Source organism: Pteropus vampyrus, unplaced genomic scaffold (genome assembly GCF_000151845.1).
Source record: "Pteropus vampyrus isolate Shadow unplaced genomic scaffold, Pvam_2.0 Scaffold135, whole genome shotgun sequence".
In the NCBI taxonomy this organism is placed as follows: Eukaryota; Metazoa; Chordata; class Mammalia; order Chiroptera; family Pteropodidae; genus Pteropus; species Pteropus vampyrus.
The window spans coordinates 1,867,229-1,884,162 of record NW_011888916.1 but is presented as its reverse complement, the minus strand read 5'-3'; the positions used below and the strand labels follow the sequence as shown (position 1 = coordinate 1,884,162).

Here is a 16,934-nt window from a genome sequence, read left to right as displayed (position 1 = left end):
GTAGAATTCATATTCAGAAGAATTTTACAATTCTGTTGGAGGCTTTGGGAAGAATTGATGGTTTGGCATGTAATCACTAAGCAAATTAAAAATTAAGCAAAACAAAAAAATTGTGCAAGAAATAAAATATAATACACTACTTGGCTTAATAGTGATTATAATCAGTTACAATAATGTAAATGCTGAATTTTGATTTGTTTCTCTGGAATATTGATTTTACCCAAAACTGTCTCATAACAATATTGGATGGGAGGTAATTTAAGAAGGTTGAATCCTCAGCCTCCATTTTGGAAAGTTAGTAGACGGTCGGAAATAGCAGTATCAGTATGTTAGAATATAATGGTAAATAGAAGAAACAGCTTGAAGAGTTGAATGTGGTTCTCTCTGGAGAGTAGGATTCAATGGTAGTGCAAGCAGGCCAGGGGACTATTATTTTTCATTATATACCTATTTGAAGCTATGTAAGTGTATAACTTATGAAAATTAAGTTAGGAAGTTATTGCAGTAATTTAGAGATTGCTGATTGTGGCTTGGACTGTGTGGTAGCAGTGAAGGTGGAGAAAAAGTAGTTGGATTCTGGATATTTTTGCAAGTAGAGGCAATGGGATTTCCTAATGGATTGGGTCTGGGATAATAGCACAAAGGAAGGAAGAGTCAAGGATGACTCCTAGGTTTTTGACTTGAACAACTGGGAGAATTGAATTGCCAGCAGCTACACTGGGGAACAGGTTTTGGGAATGGAATATCAGGAGATATCAAGTTAGAAGTTGGATAAACAAGTCTGGAATTTAGAGGAGAGGTTCAGCATAGTTGTGTTTCTTAGTAGTTGGGAGACCTTAGGTAAATTACGTAACCTCTGTAACTTCAGTTTTCTTATCTGTGTAGCAGAGAATAATAATAGTACTTCCAAACCAGGGAAAATTAAATGAAATAATGTGCATAAGGAACTTAATATCACAGTGTAATGCATTAAATCTTAACTTATTTTTTTAATTGTTATTACTAATATCATAATGATCTGAAGCATCATGTATTGAGGCTGTATAGCATAAAGCTTAGGTTAAGGATTCAGTATTGACTCTGCCACTTGCTAGTTGTGTGTCCTTTGGCAAGCCACTTAATCTCTTCAGTTTTTTTTAATGCAAAATGAGTTAATAATAGTTCCTACCACATAATTTTTTTGTAAGAGTTAATCAAAATTATCCTTGTAAAAGTTACTTAGAACAGTGTCTGACACATCATAAATGCACAATAAATGTTATCCATCATTATTACTATTTGTCTGTGAACTCCTTGAAGAAAAGACCATCATGTTTATTTTCTATAGCCCCCACTTAATCTTAACTCTTTGTCTGGCACTGTGCTTAAAATATATGTGACAGACAGTAAAAAAAAGGTTAAGTGTTCTCTTTATCTATGGAGAGCACAAATCTTGCATATAGTAATTTCTTGATACATGTTTGTTAGATCGAATCACTTTTTCCTTTATACATTTATTCTACTTCGTGAGAGGGAGAATAAATAAATCATTGTGAGAGCGTTGTTTCAGAAGTATTCTCACATAAATTGAAGTTTGTGTTTATATTTTGCTATTTTGGTGTGAGTTTATGAGTAATCTTAGAATAAAGGATAAATTTGGGAAGAAGGAGGAAGCTTTTTCAGTGCTTGGGGAGACAATCTAGATACTTGGGTTTCCGGATATTAGTTTCTTGTAAACGCATTTTGAGAACATTTAAAATCACTGCATATATCTATTAATAGCTCTGCCTTTGTCAGGAGACTTTGTATTTTGCTACTTGCATGGTAGTTTTGAGCAATGAGGTTTAAAATTTTCTGTGAAATAAAGAAAATACTTAGAGAGTGAACTCATTCTTAGTCTCAGTTTACTTTCAGTTACTCGAGATAGAGGATATTTTTCTCTCAGAAATCTAGGATATTTTTGTATTTATTAAACTGGTTTAATATTTATAAGCAAGCAGATCTAATTTTAACTTTTTAGATTTTTGCATTGTTATATTTTTTAAAAAGGTAAAATTAGACCATGAACTGGATTGGTCCTCTTGTTATTATCTGTAGTGCTACTGACATGATCTAGTGATTGCTAAGCAATGTTTATTCTGCCTTTAGCTATCTTAATATTGAACTATAAAAACCAGGGACAGAAAAGAGCATGCCAGACTGAACCAGCTCTGTTTAGTGTCACCTGATGCAAGGCTCTGTTTAGTGTCACCTGGTGGTTAATGTCTGCTCAGCTGAGTTTTCCCTATGAGTCCTCATATTTAGAACCTAGCACAACCAGTTTTCTGTGATGTAATATCTCTAACACACATTTGAACTGCAGCAAGCCTTACCCAAGGATATTATTGCTTTTTTTATGGGTCTAGATTCATAGTTCTTTTGGGACTTGAGATCTGAGCCATTGCCCTCTCTTCTCCTTTTTGGTAATTGGTAAGTTTTTCTAGTCTAAGAGAGTGATGGTATCTTTGCTTTATTTGAGAGTGAAATGCAAAGCAGTTCCTTTTAGTGCCACATGTTAAAGCTTAGTGGAATCTGATGGAGTATATTGCAGGACCTTTCCTTCTAAAATTATGGGAGGAAATCAGATAAAAATATATCAAAACTTATGGAAAAACTTTTTAAGGTAAAATAAACCATTCTAAGTAGGTCTAAGATATAAGCCTTTTAGAAAGCCTATTAATATAAAAATCATGCTCATATTTTAATATTCTATTATAGGTTTATTTCAGGCTTCTTAATTGTTTCTTTTACCATAACTTTGGAGTCAGACATTCTTCTGGAAAAACCAGTACAGATCAGAAGAACTCCTACAATATGTGTGGCGCATATTGCTCAAGGTTGGCAGTAGAAAGGCTTGTAAAGCAAACCAGTTAGATTTTCATTGTTTTACATAGTCAGTTCTTTTTTATGAATCAGAAATGAAGTTATTATTGAACCGTGGCCTTTTTTCTTCCATACCCATTGTCAGAAAAGAAACATGGGCTTTGGAACCAAACAGATCCAGATTCTAGTCCCTTCTTTAACCTTTGTCAAGTTGTTTAAATGCTCTGAACCTCATTTTCCTAGATGATAAGATGGGGGTAATTTTATCTCAGGTAATATGTATAAAACACTTAGCACAGTTTCCAGATATATTGTAGGTGAGCAATAAATAATAATTTCCTTGACAGCTTTGAAATAATGGCCACAGAATTCTTACTAGGTCCTGTTATGTAGTATTGAGGTGGTTCAAGTCTAACAGTAGTGTCAATGTTTTTTTTTCTTCCAGAATGAGGAGAGCTAGATGTGTTTTAGACCACTGTCACACCTCTCCCTCTTCTGTTTAGGTAATCAACTTTTGAGAAAGGACAACATTTAAACTTAATGTTTAGTTCTGAGCTTTATACAGAACTGTGAGCTCAATAAATTGACTGGATGTAAATGCCACCAAGGAACATAATAATATTATTTTCCTTATGCTTGCTTAGGAGTCAGAGCCCAAAGTCTATTCTAGATCTGTGAACATTATGAGATAGGATAGTGACCCATAATTTTTTTTTGATTATGTATCTATTATTAATTTTCTGTGGCTGTCACAACAAATTACCATAGACCTACTGGCTTAAAAGAACACAAAATTATTATTTTACAGTTCTATAGGTCAGAAGTCTGATTTGTGTCTTACTGGGCTAACATCAAGATATTGGGAGGGCTGTGTTCCTTTTGGGAGGTTCTAGGGGAGAATCTGTTTCCTGACTTTTTTCAGTTTCTAGCAGTTGCTTGCATTCTTTGGCTTGTAACCCTCTTCGTAACTTAAAAGCTAACAATGACTGATTTAGTCTGTTTACTGTTGTATCCCTCTGACACTGATTCTTCTGCCTCCCTCTTCCTCCTTTGAGGACCATTGTGATTACATTGGACCCACCTTCATAATCCAGGATAATCTTCCTGTTTTAAAACCAGTGGATTAACAACCTTAATTTCATCTGCAGTTTTAAGTTGTTCCCTTTGCCATATAACATAACATAACATACTCATGAATTCTGGGGATTAGGACATGGATATCTTTGGACACCTTTTGCCTACCATTAGGAAAACATTTTGAGCACATCTCCAGGTGCTACTATTAACCCATGTTAAATATTAGTAAAACTCAAAAATTTTTTCCCCTCTTTAATTCCACCCTCTCCCTTACTTCTATCTCTGACTCATGGATGTTGCTGTTTCCCCTAAAGAATTGGATCTCTGAAGGCGAGGCGTCCCCTCCCACATGCTCACGATGTGCACCTGGGGCGTGGTGTACCCGGGGTATGGTCCGTGGCTCCACCTAGGGTGCAAACCCAGGACCTTCTGCATGCAAAGCAGACGTGCTAACCACTACACTATGGAGCCACCCTCCCCCCCAATTTTTCTTTTTTATATAAAAAATAATATAAGTAAAAATTCTAATTTTGTTCCCATACTTCAATAGATAATCTTGCTCATTTCCTATTTTGGAGACTGCTGGCTAATAGTAGGCTTAGGAAAAGTCCTGTCCTGGAATAAGAATTGTAACTTTTAATTGAATTCACTAAGTATTTACTGAACATTAACTATGAACAAGGCAGTGTTTTAGGTATATATAGAGGCACAAAACTATGTGGTGTATTTAATCCAGGTGGGCTAACTACTCTAGTAAATAACTTAAAGTCTTGTTGGCTTAAAAGCTTGTTTCTTATGTCCCAGTCCAATGCATGTTGGGTGGAGGTAGAAAGGGAGCTCTTTTTTTTTTTTTTTTACCAGGGACAGGGCCTTAGATTGCTCCACTGGATCTCTCCTCTATCTGCTGGCAGATGAGGGAATAAAATGGAGAGGATAGTGTTGAGGTTTTTATAGGACAGGCCTAGAAATAACATAATCATTTCTGCCTCTGTACCACTGACTAGAACTCAGTGTTATGGTCTTAATCAACTATTATAGACATGTAGTCTACTTCAGGGGAATGTAGTTTATGTTAGGAGGAAAGGGAAGCAATTTAGTGAACAAGTAGCCATTCTCTTCCACACGTAACATCCCTGTCCTCAAGAACTCTTTAATTTAGTGGAAGAAACAGACAAAGATAAAACTTGATGTAGAAGAGCAGGAGGCCTAATAAGGGTTACAACAGAGATTTATATAGAGTGATATGAGTGTAGAGAGAAGAGAAAGATTAACTTTGATTAGAAAGATTAGGGAAATATTTGAAATGATGTCTCTGAGATAGGAATTATTATAACCGTCCTCAAAGGGCTATTTTAAAAATTAAATGACTGGATATGTGGTAGTGCCTGGCACACTAAATGGTATAAAAATGCCTGGTGGTGGTGCTGGTGGTACTGCTGCTGCTGCTGTTATTTGGAGATATTCTTGAACTGAGTTTTTAAGAATTGGTGGAGGTTTGAAAAATGGATTTCAGGTAACCTCATTCTAGCAACAATATAGAAGTGGGGGAATCCAGGCCATATTTAGGAGTGACAGGTTATATAACTAAAACAGAGAATGCAGTTGGATGTAATAGGAGATAAGGTAAGAGAGGTTTGGGTCAGATCATCCAGACTCTTGAATAACATGCTAAGGAATTTGGTGATTAGGATGTGGACATCTTTGTTCATTTTTATATCTTTTTTTATAACCATATCAAGAGGTAATGTAACACTGTGATTAAGAGCACAGACTTTGGAACCCACTGTTTAGGTTTGACTGCTGGTTCTGTCACGTTTTAGCGGTATGACTTTGGGCAAGTTACTTAATTTCTATGAGCCTGTTTCTTTATGCATATGATTCGGATAATGAAAGTGCTACTTCACTGGGTTGTTGTGAGGATTAAATGAATATAATGTAAAGTGCTTAGAATAATGCTTGCATAGTAAGTGATCTTTAAGAGTTAGTTGTTATCACAATTATTATAATCATTACCAATGTCTGGCACATGGTAGGCTCTCAATAATTTCTGAGTGGTCAGAGTTGTATTTTAAATTTACAGCAATGTTTATATACTATTATGTGCCAGGCAAGAGAATACTATTAAGAAGCTTATGGTCTAGTAGAGAACATATAAGATATGTTATAAAACCTAGTTAAAGGTAGGAAATGATGACACTATAGGACAGTGGTGTAGATGAAGTGCCTTGGTAGTTCAAAAGCCTGTTAGTTCAGAGGGGAGCCACATTTGTTCGTGGGAAAGGAAGTATTTGACCTGGGCTTTGAGGATGAGTGGAATCTATTTGGAAATGAGTGGGGAAGTGCATTTTAGCCAGTGAGAACAGTCTGAAAAAAGGTGAAGTTGTGGAAAAGCATAGTAATGACATTTTATGGGGAATGGTAAGTCATGCTACAGGAAAGACTGAGGTAAATTAAGTCTCTGGTCAAAGGCTACTAGTAGTATCAGGATTGGGAGTTTCCTGTCTTACTAACTTTAGAGATCAGCTGTCTTTTTTGTAGACTGAGTCTTGCTACTCAATATATGGCCCATGGACCAAACAGCATCAGCATCACCTGGGAGCTTATTAGAAATTCAGACTCTCAGCCCCTACTCCCTATAGAATCGGAGTCTGCAGTTTACACGATTCCTAGGCGATTTGTTTGTACATTAAAATTTAGGAAGCGCTTATCTAAAAAAACAAAAGCAACCTCCCTACTTCTTAACATGAATGTGTGTGTAATATGAAACTAAAAATAACAAAGTTGAGTAATCACTCCCTCTCAAACACATGCATTAAGAAAGTACTCCCTTCTTGAGCTAAGTAGTTCTAGCTGGCATGATTTTGGGTGGTGGTAGTGGGGAATAAGAATCCTTCACAATGTAATTTTTTAAGGTCTTGTTTCATACCAAAAAATATTTGAGATTTTATCCACACCTTAGATTTTGATATAATTGGCAATAAAAATTTTAGTGAAAACTTACTGTTAATATTAAATGCTTTTCTAGGCATATATCACTTCTCTGTTAAGGATGAGTAATAGTTCCCTTCAGAGTAAATTCTATTTATAGCAACTGGAATGATTAACTCTGTTCAAGCTCCTCTTTCAATATAAAGCTAATGCCTGTATCAGCTTGCCAGCTCTGTGACACCATTTTGGATGTGTTGGTAGTAGAAAGGAAATGAGGTTGAGGAGGTCAGGCAGAAAAGCTTCACATAGAAGTAGAGTTATGCGACACCACTGTGATGTGGTGATGTGAACAGGGGGTGGAGAAGAAGGCAGATAGAATCTAACTTACGAAGCCAGTGCTTGTCTGAATGTGCTGTCTATGATCCCTCTATAGATGATGTGGTCATGGTGACGATGTACCTGGGGGGAAGGGAAGCAAGGGTATATTACACCCAAACCAGGTCTTTGCAGCTTCTAGGAGACCCATTACTTTAGAATTTAGCCACTGTTTTGCTAGTAGAATTATCCTGCTTAGCTTCTATATAAATATTTGACTAAAATAAGTACATCTTGGCTTTCTAGCCTTGAACCTGCCTGTAAGTATTCTTTCTTCTAAAATGAAGTTACATTGTGATGCTAATTTGATGATTATTTTTTTTTCATTCAAGAAGTGCTTGCTTAGTATCTTATGTACAAAACATTGTTTTGGATACTGTATATAGAAAAAATTAGATGAGATCTGTACTCTTAAAACCGTCTCTTATACTCCTGTCTGGAGAAGTCAGAAATGTTAAAAGAAGAAGAATAACATTTTCTAGTGCTTATTATGTTCCAGAAGCTCGTTATCTCATTTCATCGTCACGATAACCATATAGGTTAGGTAATATTAATATCCCATTTTGCATGTGAAGAAACTGAAACATTGAGAGGTCATCAGTAAGTAGCTGAGCCAAGATTCAAATCCAAGCAGTTTTGACTCCAGACCCAGAACCACTTCACTTATGCTAATGAACAGTCTTTCAAAAGGAGGGCAAAAAGTGTTAGCATTACGTGTGGAGAGGAGAGAAAGGAGAAAGAGAGGGGAGGCGCAGAGAAGATGAATGCTAAATGAGGGCATCCAGGAGATTATTATAGAGAAGAAATTTTAGCTGATCCTGGAAGAATGATCTTCAGTAAGTAGTCTTCAACTCAGGGAGGAGCTTAAATTTAAGTTTCCAGGTCATAAAAATCATTCATGCCATTCAACAGATCTTTACTGAGAGCTTGCTTACTGTGTGCCAGATGCTATACTAGGGACTAGAAACGCAGAGATAAATAAGATTCTGAATCTTCTGCAGTAAGGAAAGTTACAAAAGAGTGATGAGGGTTATTATCCTATTTTATAGAGAGGGAAACTAATGCTTGTCAATTAAAGGGTGGAGGTGGGATTTGAACCCACACCCTCTAACTTTAGAGCCCTTTTAACCACTCTACTATTTTGCTTTCCATTTATTTCTAAACCAGAGGTAAGTTTCAACTAGCCAAAGTCTCTGGATGCACTTAACAAAAACCGGTGGTCCAGAAACCATCTCATTAGAAAACTCTGAAATATCCACATTAGTAATTTTGGTTGAAGCAGGATGTCTTTAAAACTCTTCTTTTATATCACAGCTGACCAGGCATTCTCCCTCACTCAGCTTCTTCTCACTCAACAATCATTTACTGAATGTGCATACTATTTGCTAGGCACTGTTAGGTGCTGAGATCACAGGGAAGAATATGACCCAGACTCTGCCTTCGTGAAACTTTGTGGATCTTTCCAGCATAGTTACTGCTATACCTACACTCTCAACTTGTAGTCAGTCTCTTCCCTTTTCTTTGCTCTTCTAAACTAGAACTTGCTTGAGACTTGTGGGTATTGTTAGTTGAGACTTCCTTCCTGGCGACCCAAACCCCAATTGTCACTGGCTTTGTGACAGACATTTATCTTCTCCCACTTTATGATCATCATCAGTCATAATCCTTGATTTATGGTTTCTATTTAAAAATTATTTTTATAGGTAAATATAACCTGTTAGTTGAAAAAACTTCAAATATAACAAATGTATACACTGAAAAACAAAATCACTCTTTAGTCCCTCAGTACCACTTGTTATTAATGCTTCTAGACATTTTTCATTAATATACAAACTTTTTTACACAAATGGGCTTTGTAGCAATAGGATTTGTAGCTCGATGTTTTCATTTAACAGTATGTTTTGGGTATCTTCCCATATCGGTGCATAAAAATCTACTTCATTCTTTTTAATAGCTATATAGTATTTCAGTCTAGGACTATATCATAAATACTTAACCACTCTTTTACTGGTGGGTATTTAGATACGTATATACTGATGAAGTAGATGTCCTTTTATATATATTTTTGCTCACCCAAATTGAGTGTATTTGTAGGATAAATTATTAGAAGTGGAATTGTTGGAGCACTTAAAATTTTTGCTGGAAATGATCAATTATATCCTTAGAAAAAGTTGTGCCAAGAACTCAACAATGTTTACTGTTCCTGTTTTCTTACCTTCTAGATAACACTGAACATTATCAATCTTAATCTTTGTTCATTTGATAGATTTAAAAAGCAATATCTCCTTGTTTTAATGTATATTTCTTTAATTATGAGTAAATTTGAGCACATTTTGATATTTTTATTAGTCATTTATAATTATGTTTTTGTGAATTATACACATATAATTTGCTTATTTTCCCACTGGGTTCTTTATTACATATTTGGAAGAGTTTTTTTTTATGTTACCCACCCCCAGTTTGCTGTTTATAACTTATAGACCTTCAGATTGGGTAGTTCAACTTGCTTACTTTCTAGATGAGAAAACTTGAGCCTCAAATAGGATTAGGGTTGGTGGCCTTTTTTGGCAGAGGGTGAGCATGTAGTCAGATAGTGGCAGAGCTGAAACCAACATCAAGATTTTTACTTCTAGTGTGGTGCTTTTTTCATTATACTGTGCTATTTTTTTATTTATAAAAATTTATTAAAATTCATAATTGTTTGATTGTCTATCCCAGGAGCATCTATTCATCCAACTATGCTATTTTTAAGGCTTACTTCCCTCCCTCTTCCACCATTGCTTTTTACCACTAGGTCTTGCCACAGCCAGATGTTTATGGTAAACTTATAAATTTACCAGCTTGGTATCAAAGTTTGAAAGGCTATAGGGTTGTACAGGAGTCCAGGAGACTTCACAGGTATGAGATTGTTCCTAATATATGGATAACTAAACTAAGTTTTCTATATGCCAGTTATGTTCATGTCCTTTTCATTTGTTTAAAAAAAATACTGTTTTGTTTTGTAGGTTCATGGGTGTCTGTGTACATCAAGGACAGTTGCATGCACTTACAGAGGTAAGACTTCAGTAAGCCTGTTAAGTAAGCATTATGGTTCCATAGTGATTGTTACTTGCTTATGTAAGGAAAATTTGTGTGCATTTATGTTTATGCAAAAATGGCAGTGTTATTTTCTTTTGTTGCCTGGGAACAATGGCCATATCTCTTAATACTCTTGGATTCTCTCATCAGACTTGGTGAATACTCTGAGAATATGAGTGCTTAAATATTAAATTAGTTCTTGCTGCCTGGATGACCCCCTCCTAAGCTAAGGGATGGTATCATTTGGCCACAGACTCCATCATGGCAACAAATTCCCAGACTACCCAGAAATGTTTGGTATCCTGACCTACAATTCCACATTTAAATTGCTGCTCTGGTTTCCTGATTGGTCTTATTATTCCTTGGAATCAATTTCCATTTCCATTTTCATTTCATTTTTTTCCTCTTGTAGGCAGATGTATATGCCATAGTCATAATTGAGGCTCTGAGGACCAGAAAACCCTCTCTAGAACAAAGGCTTCCCAGGTTCCGGTATTGAGTTATCAGCTTCAGAATTTGCTTGGGTCCTTTTTAGAAACACAGATTCCTGAAATCTTCTAAGTTTAGTAGGTCTGCATAGAGCCCATATGTATTCTTCAAAGCTTCCTAAATTATCCTAGTGAGCATCTAGATTTTAGAATCTGTGTTCTAGAATGTTTCGCATTCCTCCTTGAGAAGCGAGTACCAAAATACAAAGTGAAGAAACTTAGGAAGGAAAATTATTTAACAGAATTTGCAAGAGTATTGGTTTCCTGCTGGCTTGGTGCCTGGAAATAGTCCTTGATATCTTATGAAGGAGGGTCCCTTGTGTCCATCTACTTTTCTCAGTTACTCAGGGCACCTGAATGTGGAATGTGTGTAGCTATGTCCTGTCTCTTATATGGAAGGCCAAAGAAGGTGTAAGAGTGAAGTGGTTAAGAACATGGGCTCTGAAGTCTTGATTGCTTAGGTTTGAATTTCTGTGACTCAATGTTTTCATCTGTAAAATGGGAGTAATAACAATAGTACCTGCCCCAGGGAGTCTAGATAGGAAAGAGGACCAGTAGCTAAGCCCTAGAGTATTTCAATTTTAAAGGTCTGGGGAGAAGAGCAGATTAAAAAGGAGTAGCTAGTGAAGTAGGAAGAAAACCAGGAAAGCATATTGGTTTGGAATGGAACCAGAAGAAGGAGAAGGGAGTAATTAATTGTGGCAAATGCCACTGATAAAATGATGACCTCACAGGGATGTTTTGAAGATGAAATGTAAAATGCTTATTTAGCATAGTACCTGGCATATAGTAATTGCTAAATACATTTTAACTATTATAGCTTTTATTATTAACAGTGACTAGTGCCTCCTGAACTCCTTGAATTGTCAATATTTTTCATTTGGTACTTACTTCTACACTATTGTTAGTGTTATTAATTTCTTTGAAAAAACTTATTGAAGTAAAGCATAACAGAAAAAGCACATATATGAAGAGTGTACAGCTCACTAAATTTTTGCAAATGAACACACCCATAACCAGTATCCAAGATCAAGAAACATTTTCTGTGTATTTCTTTTCTCAGAAGTGAGTCTATAAATTCTTCAAAGACAACTCTCTTCTTCTCTTAAGCCTCCTATCTGCCAGAGCTCTGACACTAATACTTGTAAAAGTATTTGTTGTATTCCTGCTTATATCACTGTTTTCTGAAGTGTAAGTTCATTGGAAGGGCTTGTGTATTGATTTTTCTGACAAAGAAGAGCATACTTTAGTATTTGTGATCATGTCACAAATTTAGAAGTGGGGTATAGTGGAAATGAATGATCTTAATACAATATTCTTTTAGCCATGTTGCACTTAGATAATATTTTCTGTTGTTTTTTTTTTAGCTTGGTTATAACCATATACAACATACAGTGCATGTTTTGTGAAGGAGTGTGTATTTCCAGTATCATTAATGAAATAATGGTCTAGCCTATGATATTAATAATTTTTATTATGTTAATAGGCTGATAGTCATGAAGTCCAAATATCCAGATGGTCTTGATTATTTTCAGATGGCAGATGCCATCATGCCATAGATCTCTGGGAACTCCTATGTTTAAATGCCTTACAATTTTGACTTAGCAGCACAGCTATTGGTTTCGCTAAGGATCATAAAAATAAATTACTAAAAACATCTAGCACAGCAGTTGGAACTTGGATGACATTTAGTAAATATTCTTGCCTGCCCTCTACAATAATGTGAGCACCATTCCTTATTTCTTTAAAAATAGTTTGGTCAATAATTACAGTAGACAAGCATAGCTTTTGTTAATGCCTGTAAGAATTGCTATTATTAGGAATTCATATACAGTAGTGATATGGACTTTCCTTGGCTCGAACTATTTCCCAGAGTATTGATTGGAATTGTAAACATTAATCGAAGTTAGAACAGACATTTAGGTCTGTTTTTTTAAACTGCCCATAGTAAGGATAGACTTCTAAGCAAATAAGTATTTGTTAAAGAGAACATAGTTTGATAAAAGATCAGACAGAAACTTTTTTTAAAGTTTAATTAGTTGAATTAAGAATTCATGAAGAATATATCCAACCTCTAGTTTCTAGGAGCAGGCTTCAACCCATGGCTGATACACTGGTGACAAGAAAATAAAGTGACCCAAGTCAGAATTCTTTTCAAAGGCTTGCATCATTGATACCCAATCAGAAATGAGTGAAAACCTTTGGTTTTTTTTGAAAGTATGATAAAAGTTAGTTGCTAAATGTTAACTGTGGTGATTATCTTAAGTAATATAAAATCTGAGCATTTTGGGCAAAAAAAAAAAAAGAATTCATATGTATTGAATAGGAATGCTTCTTAAGTATGGTCTTTGACTCAGAAGAACTAACCTTGTCTTTCATTTAGTCACGAGTATCAAGGAAATGGAAATCTTTGGTTTTGAAAGACAGAAAATATAACCCTAGGTATCAGTTAGTTATTGCTATATGATATCCAACCACAAAACCTCACAAGCATTCAGAAATAAACATTTGTTTCTCATACACCTGCAGAGTTTACCTGAGCTGAGCTGGCCCAGTTGGGCAATCTGCTGGTCTCACTTGGACTCACTCATGCATCTGTGTGTCAGCTGGTGATCTGCTTAGGCTGGGGTTTTACTGAGGCAGCTTTGCTCCAGCTGTTTCTCATCTTTCCTTCTGGGACCATTGGGCTAGCCTGGACATGTCCTTTTTAAGATGATACCAGAACAGCAAGAGTATGCCAGCCCATTTGCATGAGTGCTTTTCATGATTATACTTATGTTCAATTTTGCTTGGCCAACATCCCATTGGACAAAGCAAGTCACATGCCTTAGTCCATATTGGGAGCATACTGCAGTTACATGTCAAAGGGCATGGATTCAGTAAGGTGTAAAGAATTGGAACCATTGTTGCAATCTTCCATATTCTATAAATATCCCAATTAGCAGATCATAATGATTTGTCTTTTCTGCCCTTAAGGGTAAAGAATTCTTCTGATTTTTAAAATCATAACTACCAGTTATTAAACAGATACTATGGGCTAAGTGCTATGCTTGGTGCTTTATATATTAGCATTACTCTCACAATTCTGTAATCCTAATTCTTTAATTTTATAGATGAGAAAACTAAGGCTTAGAGAAATTAAATGACTTCCCCAAAGTTGGATTTGGATCAGATTCATCTGACTTCAAAGCCTATACTTTTTCCATTATAATATGCTGTCCTTAATTCACTTATGTATTCCTCACAGAGCTAAGCACAGGTTCTTGTATGTGTAGCATGTGTAGTCTTTGTAGAATTTGAGTCTGACTAACTTTATATATATTTTGGGTTATTTGGAAGAGATATTTCCTAGTTATGGGGTATATTAGAATGTGTTGGTAACAGAAAAATAGTTAAATAGTCTTCAACAATAACACTCATAACTGAAATTCCAGCAGTTTATTGGGTGAAGGATTGGTTTGATTCAGCAACTAAGTAGATGTTATCCAGAGACATCGTTATTTTACATCTCTTCACTCTATCTTTACATTGTCAACTTCATGATAAGATTGGCTGGCTGTCATTCGTAATCAAAAAGTAGCTGCTACCAACTTACATGCTGTATGTTTTCTTTTTCTTATATAAGATGGGGGGGGTGGTGTCAAAGAAAGAGAGAAGAGAGAACTGGACAGATTATGCATCATCTCATAATGTTATTCTCTTTAAGCTTGTTAAGAAAGGCACAAAGAGGGAAATATCTTCATAATCAAACAGTTTGAGAAACTTCTTTGTGCAGAACCTCTCAGTGCCTAGAGGGATTTGAGGGATGAGTAGGGCACAGGTTGTAGGGCACAGGGTCTCAAGTGACAATACTTTCTGTGGTCAAAGGAGTCAGCAAAAGAATTGCTTGGCAAGTAGGATGTTTGGGGGTCTCTCTTGCCTTTTCTACCATGGAGAAACTATTGTTTTTTTCCCACTGTTACACAGCGATTGCTTGGCCTGTTCAGGTGATGCAGTCTCTTTACAGCAATGTCTCCTCAGTTAGACGGATACTTGGTACTAAAAGAAATGCCCTTAGCTCATGAGAGAATGGATCAACACTGCAGGAGGCTGAAGAGAATTTTTTATTTACATAGCCCTCATCCTCTTCTCACTCACCATTTCTACCCCCACTATACACCTTCTTTTTTTTTATCAAAGAATAGTTACTTTGGAAATTTCTTGTTTATGTGAGTTGATACGTGTTGTTTCTGAGTTGTTTTTTGTCAGACTTATAAGAAGCCTTATATAATCAGGAAGCTTACAATGAAAGGAAACTCTGTGGGTTCAGTGACTAAACTCATGCATTATTCATAAAAATGAGCAGCCAGACCCCGATTCCAGTTTCTTGGTGTGCTGTGATATTACCATTAGTTGTGCCTACTTCTTTTCTTGTTTTCATGTGGCCCAATACGGAGTATTCTTCTGGCCTTATTTACTTTGAGTCAGATGTGAAATTGTCTGGTGCCTGCCTTTGGTTAACTTTGGCAGCATAGCCATACCTATCTTTCAAGCTTGGGGTGGCTTTGGGGGAGGCTGTTACTACTACATGGTAATTAAGAGGACATACCAAAGGTACCAACAATGATTGCCTCTGTGACTCAGGACTTCCTAAAGGAATGGTGTGAGGGAAGGGAGAATGACAAAGATGTGAATTAGCATCTGTGAGAGAAGAAAGAGTTCACTTTATACATACCACTTTAAGTGAATCTGCTGTAATCTAGGCACTCTGCTAGGTCTGGGCTTATCAGGATAAAAAAACCTGTTCCCCAATCTGCTACATAGCAAACTACCCTAAAATTTAGTGGTTTAAAATAATCATTTTATTTTTGCTTGTGATTTTGAAGGTCAGGAATTTGTAAGGGCTTCGCTAAGTCTCTGATCCACATGTGTCAGCTGGGTGGCTGAGCTAGAGGACCCTCTTCCAATATGGCTTCTTCATTCACATGTCTGGTGCCACGGTGCCCCTGGGTCCCACTCTTTTACTACATGGTATCTCATTCTTTAGGTCATCTCTGTATGGCTTGAGCTTCCCACAGCTTAGTGATCTCAGGATAGTGTTAGACTTTTTATGTGGTAACTGACAAGAAGTACAAGCTACCCAAGTGGAAACCACAAGACTTCTTATGAGCTAGTTTTGGAAGTTCCGAAAAGTCACTTAAGCTGCATTTCATTGGTCAGTGTTGATTCAGGGGAAGGTGAATTATTATACTCTACTTTTTTTTTTTTTTTTTACCACTGTGGTGTCTTTTATGAACTCAGTATTTAGTTACTGGGAAAATGAGAAATTTTTTACTTGCTCTTTCTTAGAAACTATTTTTTAATATCCAGCTGTTTCTCTATGCTGTTAACTCTCAGTTCTCCATATATATTAATGGTTGTTCATTGTTATAGTTCATGTTCTTTTTTTCTGTCATCTCTGTTTTCTACTATTTCAAATACAACTTAGCTCAGTTAGGTCACCCTTTTCAATCTTACCATTTTCTACTGTTAGAATCCTTGTTCTGCCAAATAAAAAACATAGTTTTGACTTTTTCTCATCTCTTGAATTTAATCAATTTCCAATGTTATCCTGATATTTTCTATGCGATGTCTTCCTAATTCTTTTTTCTCTCCATTCCTGCCACAATCTTATTCCATGGCTAGCTTCCTACAAATACTTTGTGGCTGGTTTTCCTGTCTCTAGTCTTTCTTTGCTTCAATTTGTTATGCTACTCCTCAAATAATCTTCATTAGGCATACTTCGATAATGTGATGCTTCTGTTAAAAAAATTTCATTTGGCATTCTAGGCTCTTTCTAATCTGATTTCAGAATATGAATCTCTCTCTTTAGTTAGATGGGGCGTTTTGCTGTCTTCTACACATTCTGGCCTTAGACGTGCCTTCCAAGACCTGGAATACCCTTACCTCTCTTCTCCCTCCTACTTTCCAAGTTATGTGAAATCCCAGATTCTCTAATGGAGCTCAGTCTCCTGAATAAGGCCTATAATAATGCCTTTTGTGGCTGAGCCCATAGTATATTTGACCCTTGAACAACACAGATTTGAACTGTAAGAGTCCATTTTTACACAGATTTTTTTTCAATAAATACTGTAAATGTATTTCTTCTTCCTCATAATTTTCTTAATA

The 16,934-nt window shown here is 36.0% G+C and overlaps 1 protein-coding gene across 1 annotated transcript in view; it reads left to right on the top strand.

The window, feature by feature from the left end:
- TESK2 (testis-specific kinase 2) overlaps window positions 1–16,934 on the top strand; it is a 107,357-nt gene that overhangs the window by 65,397 nt on the left and 25,026 nt on the right. Inside the window, exon 4 of the mRNA XM_011367582.2 lies at window positions 10,227–10,275. Coding sequence (XP_011365884.1) covers window positions 10,227–10,275 — 49 coding nt within the window. The remainder of the gene's footprint in view (window positions 1–10,226; window positions 10,276–16,934) is intronic.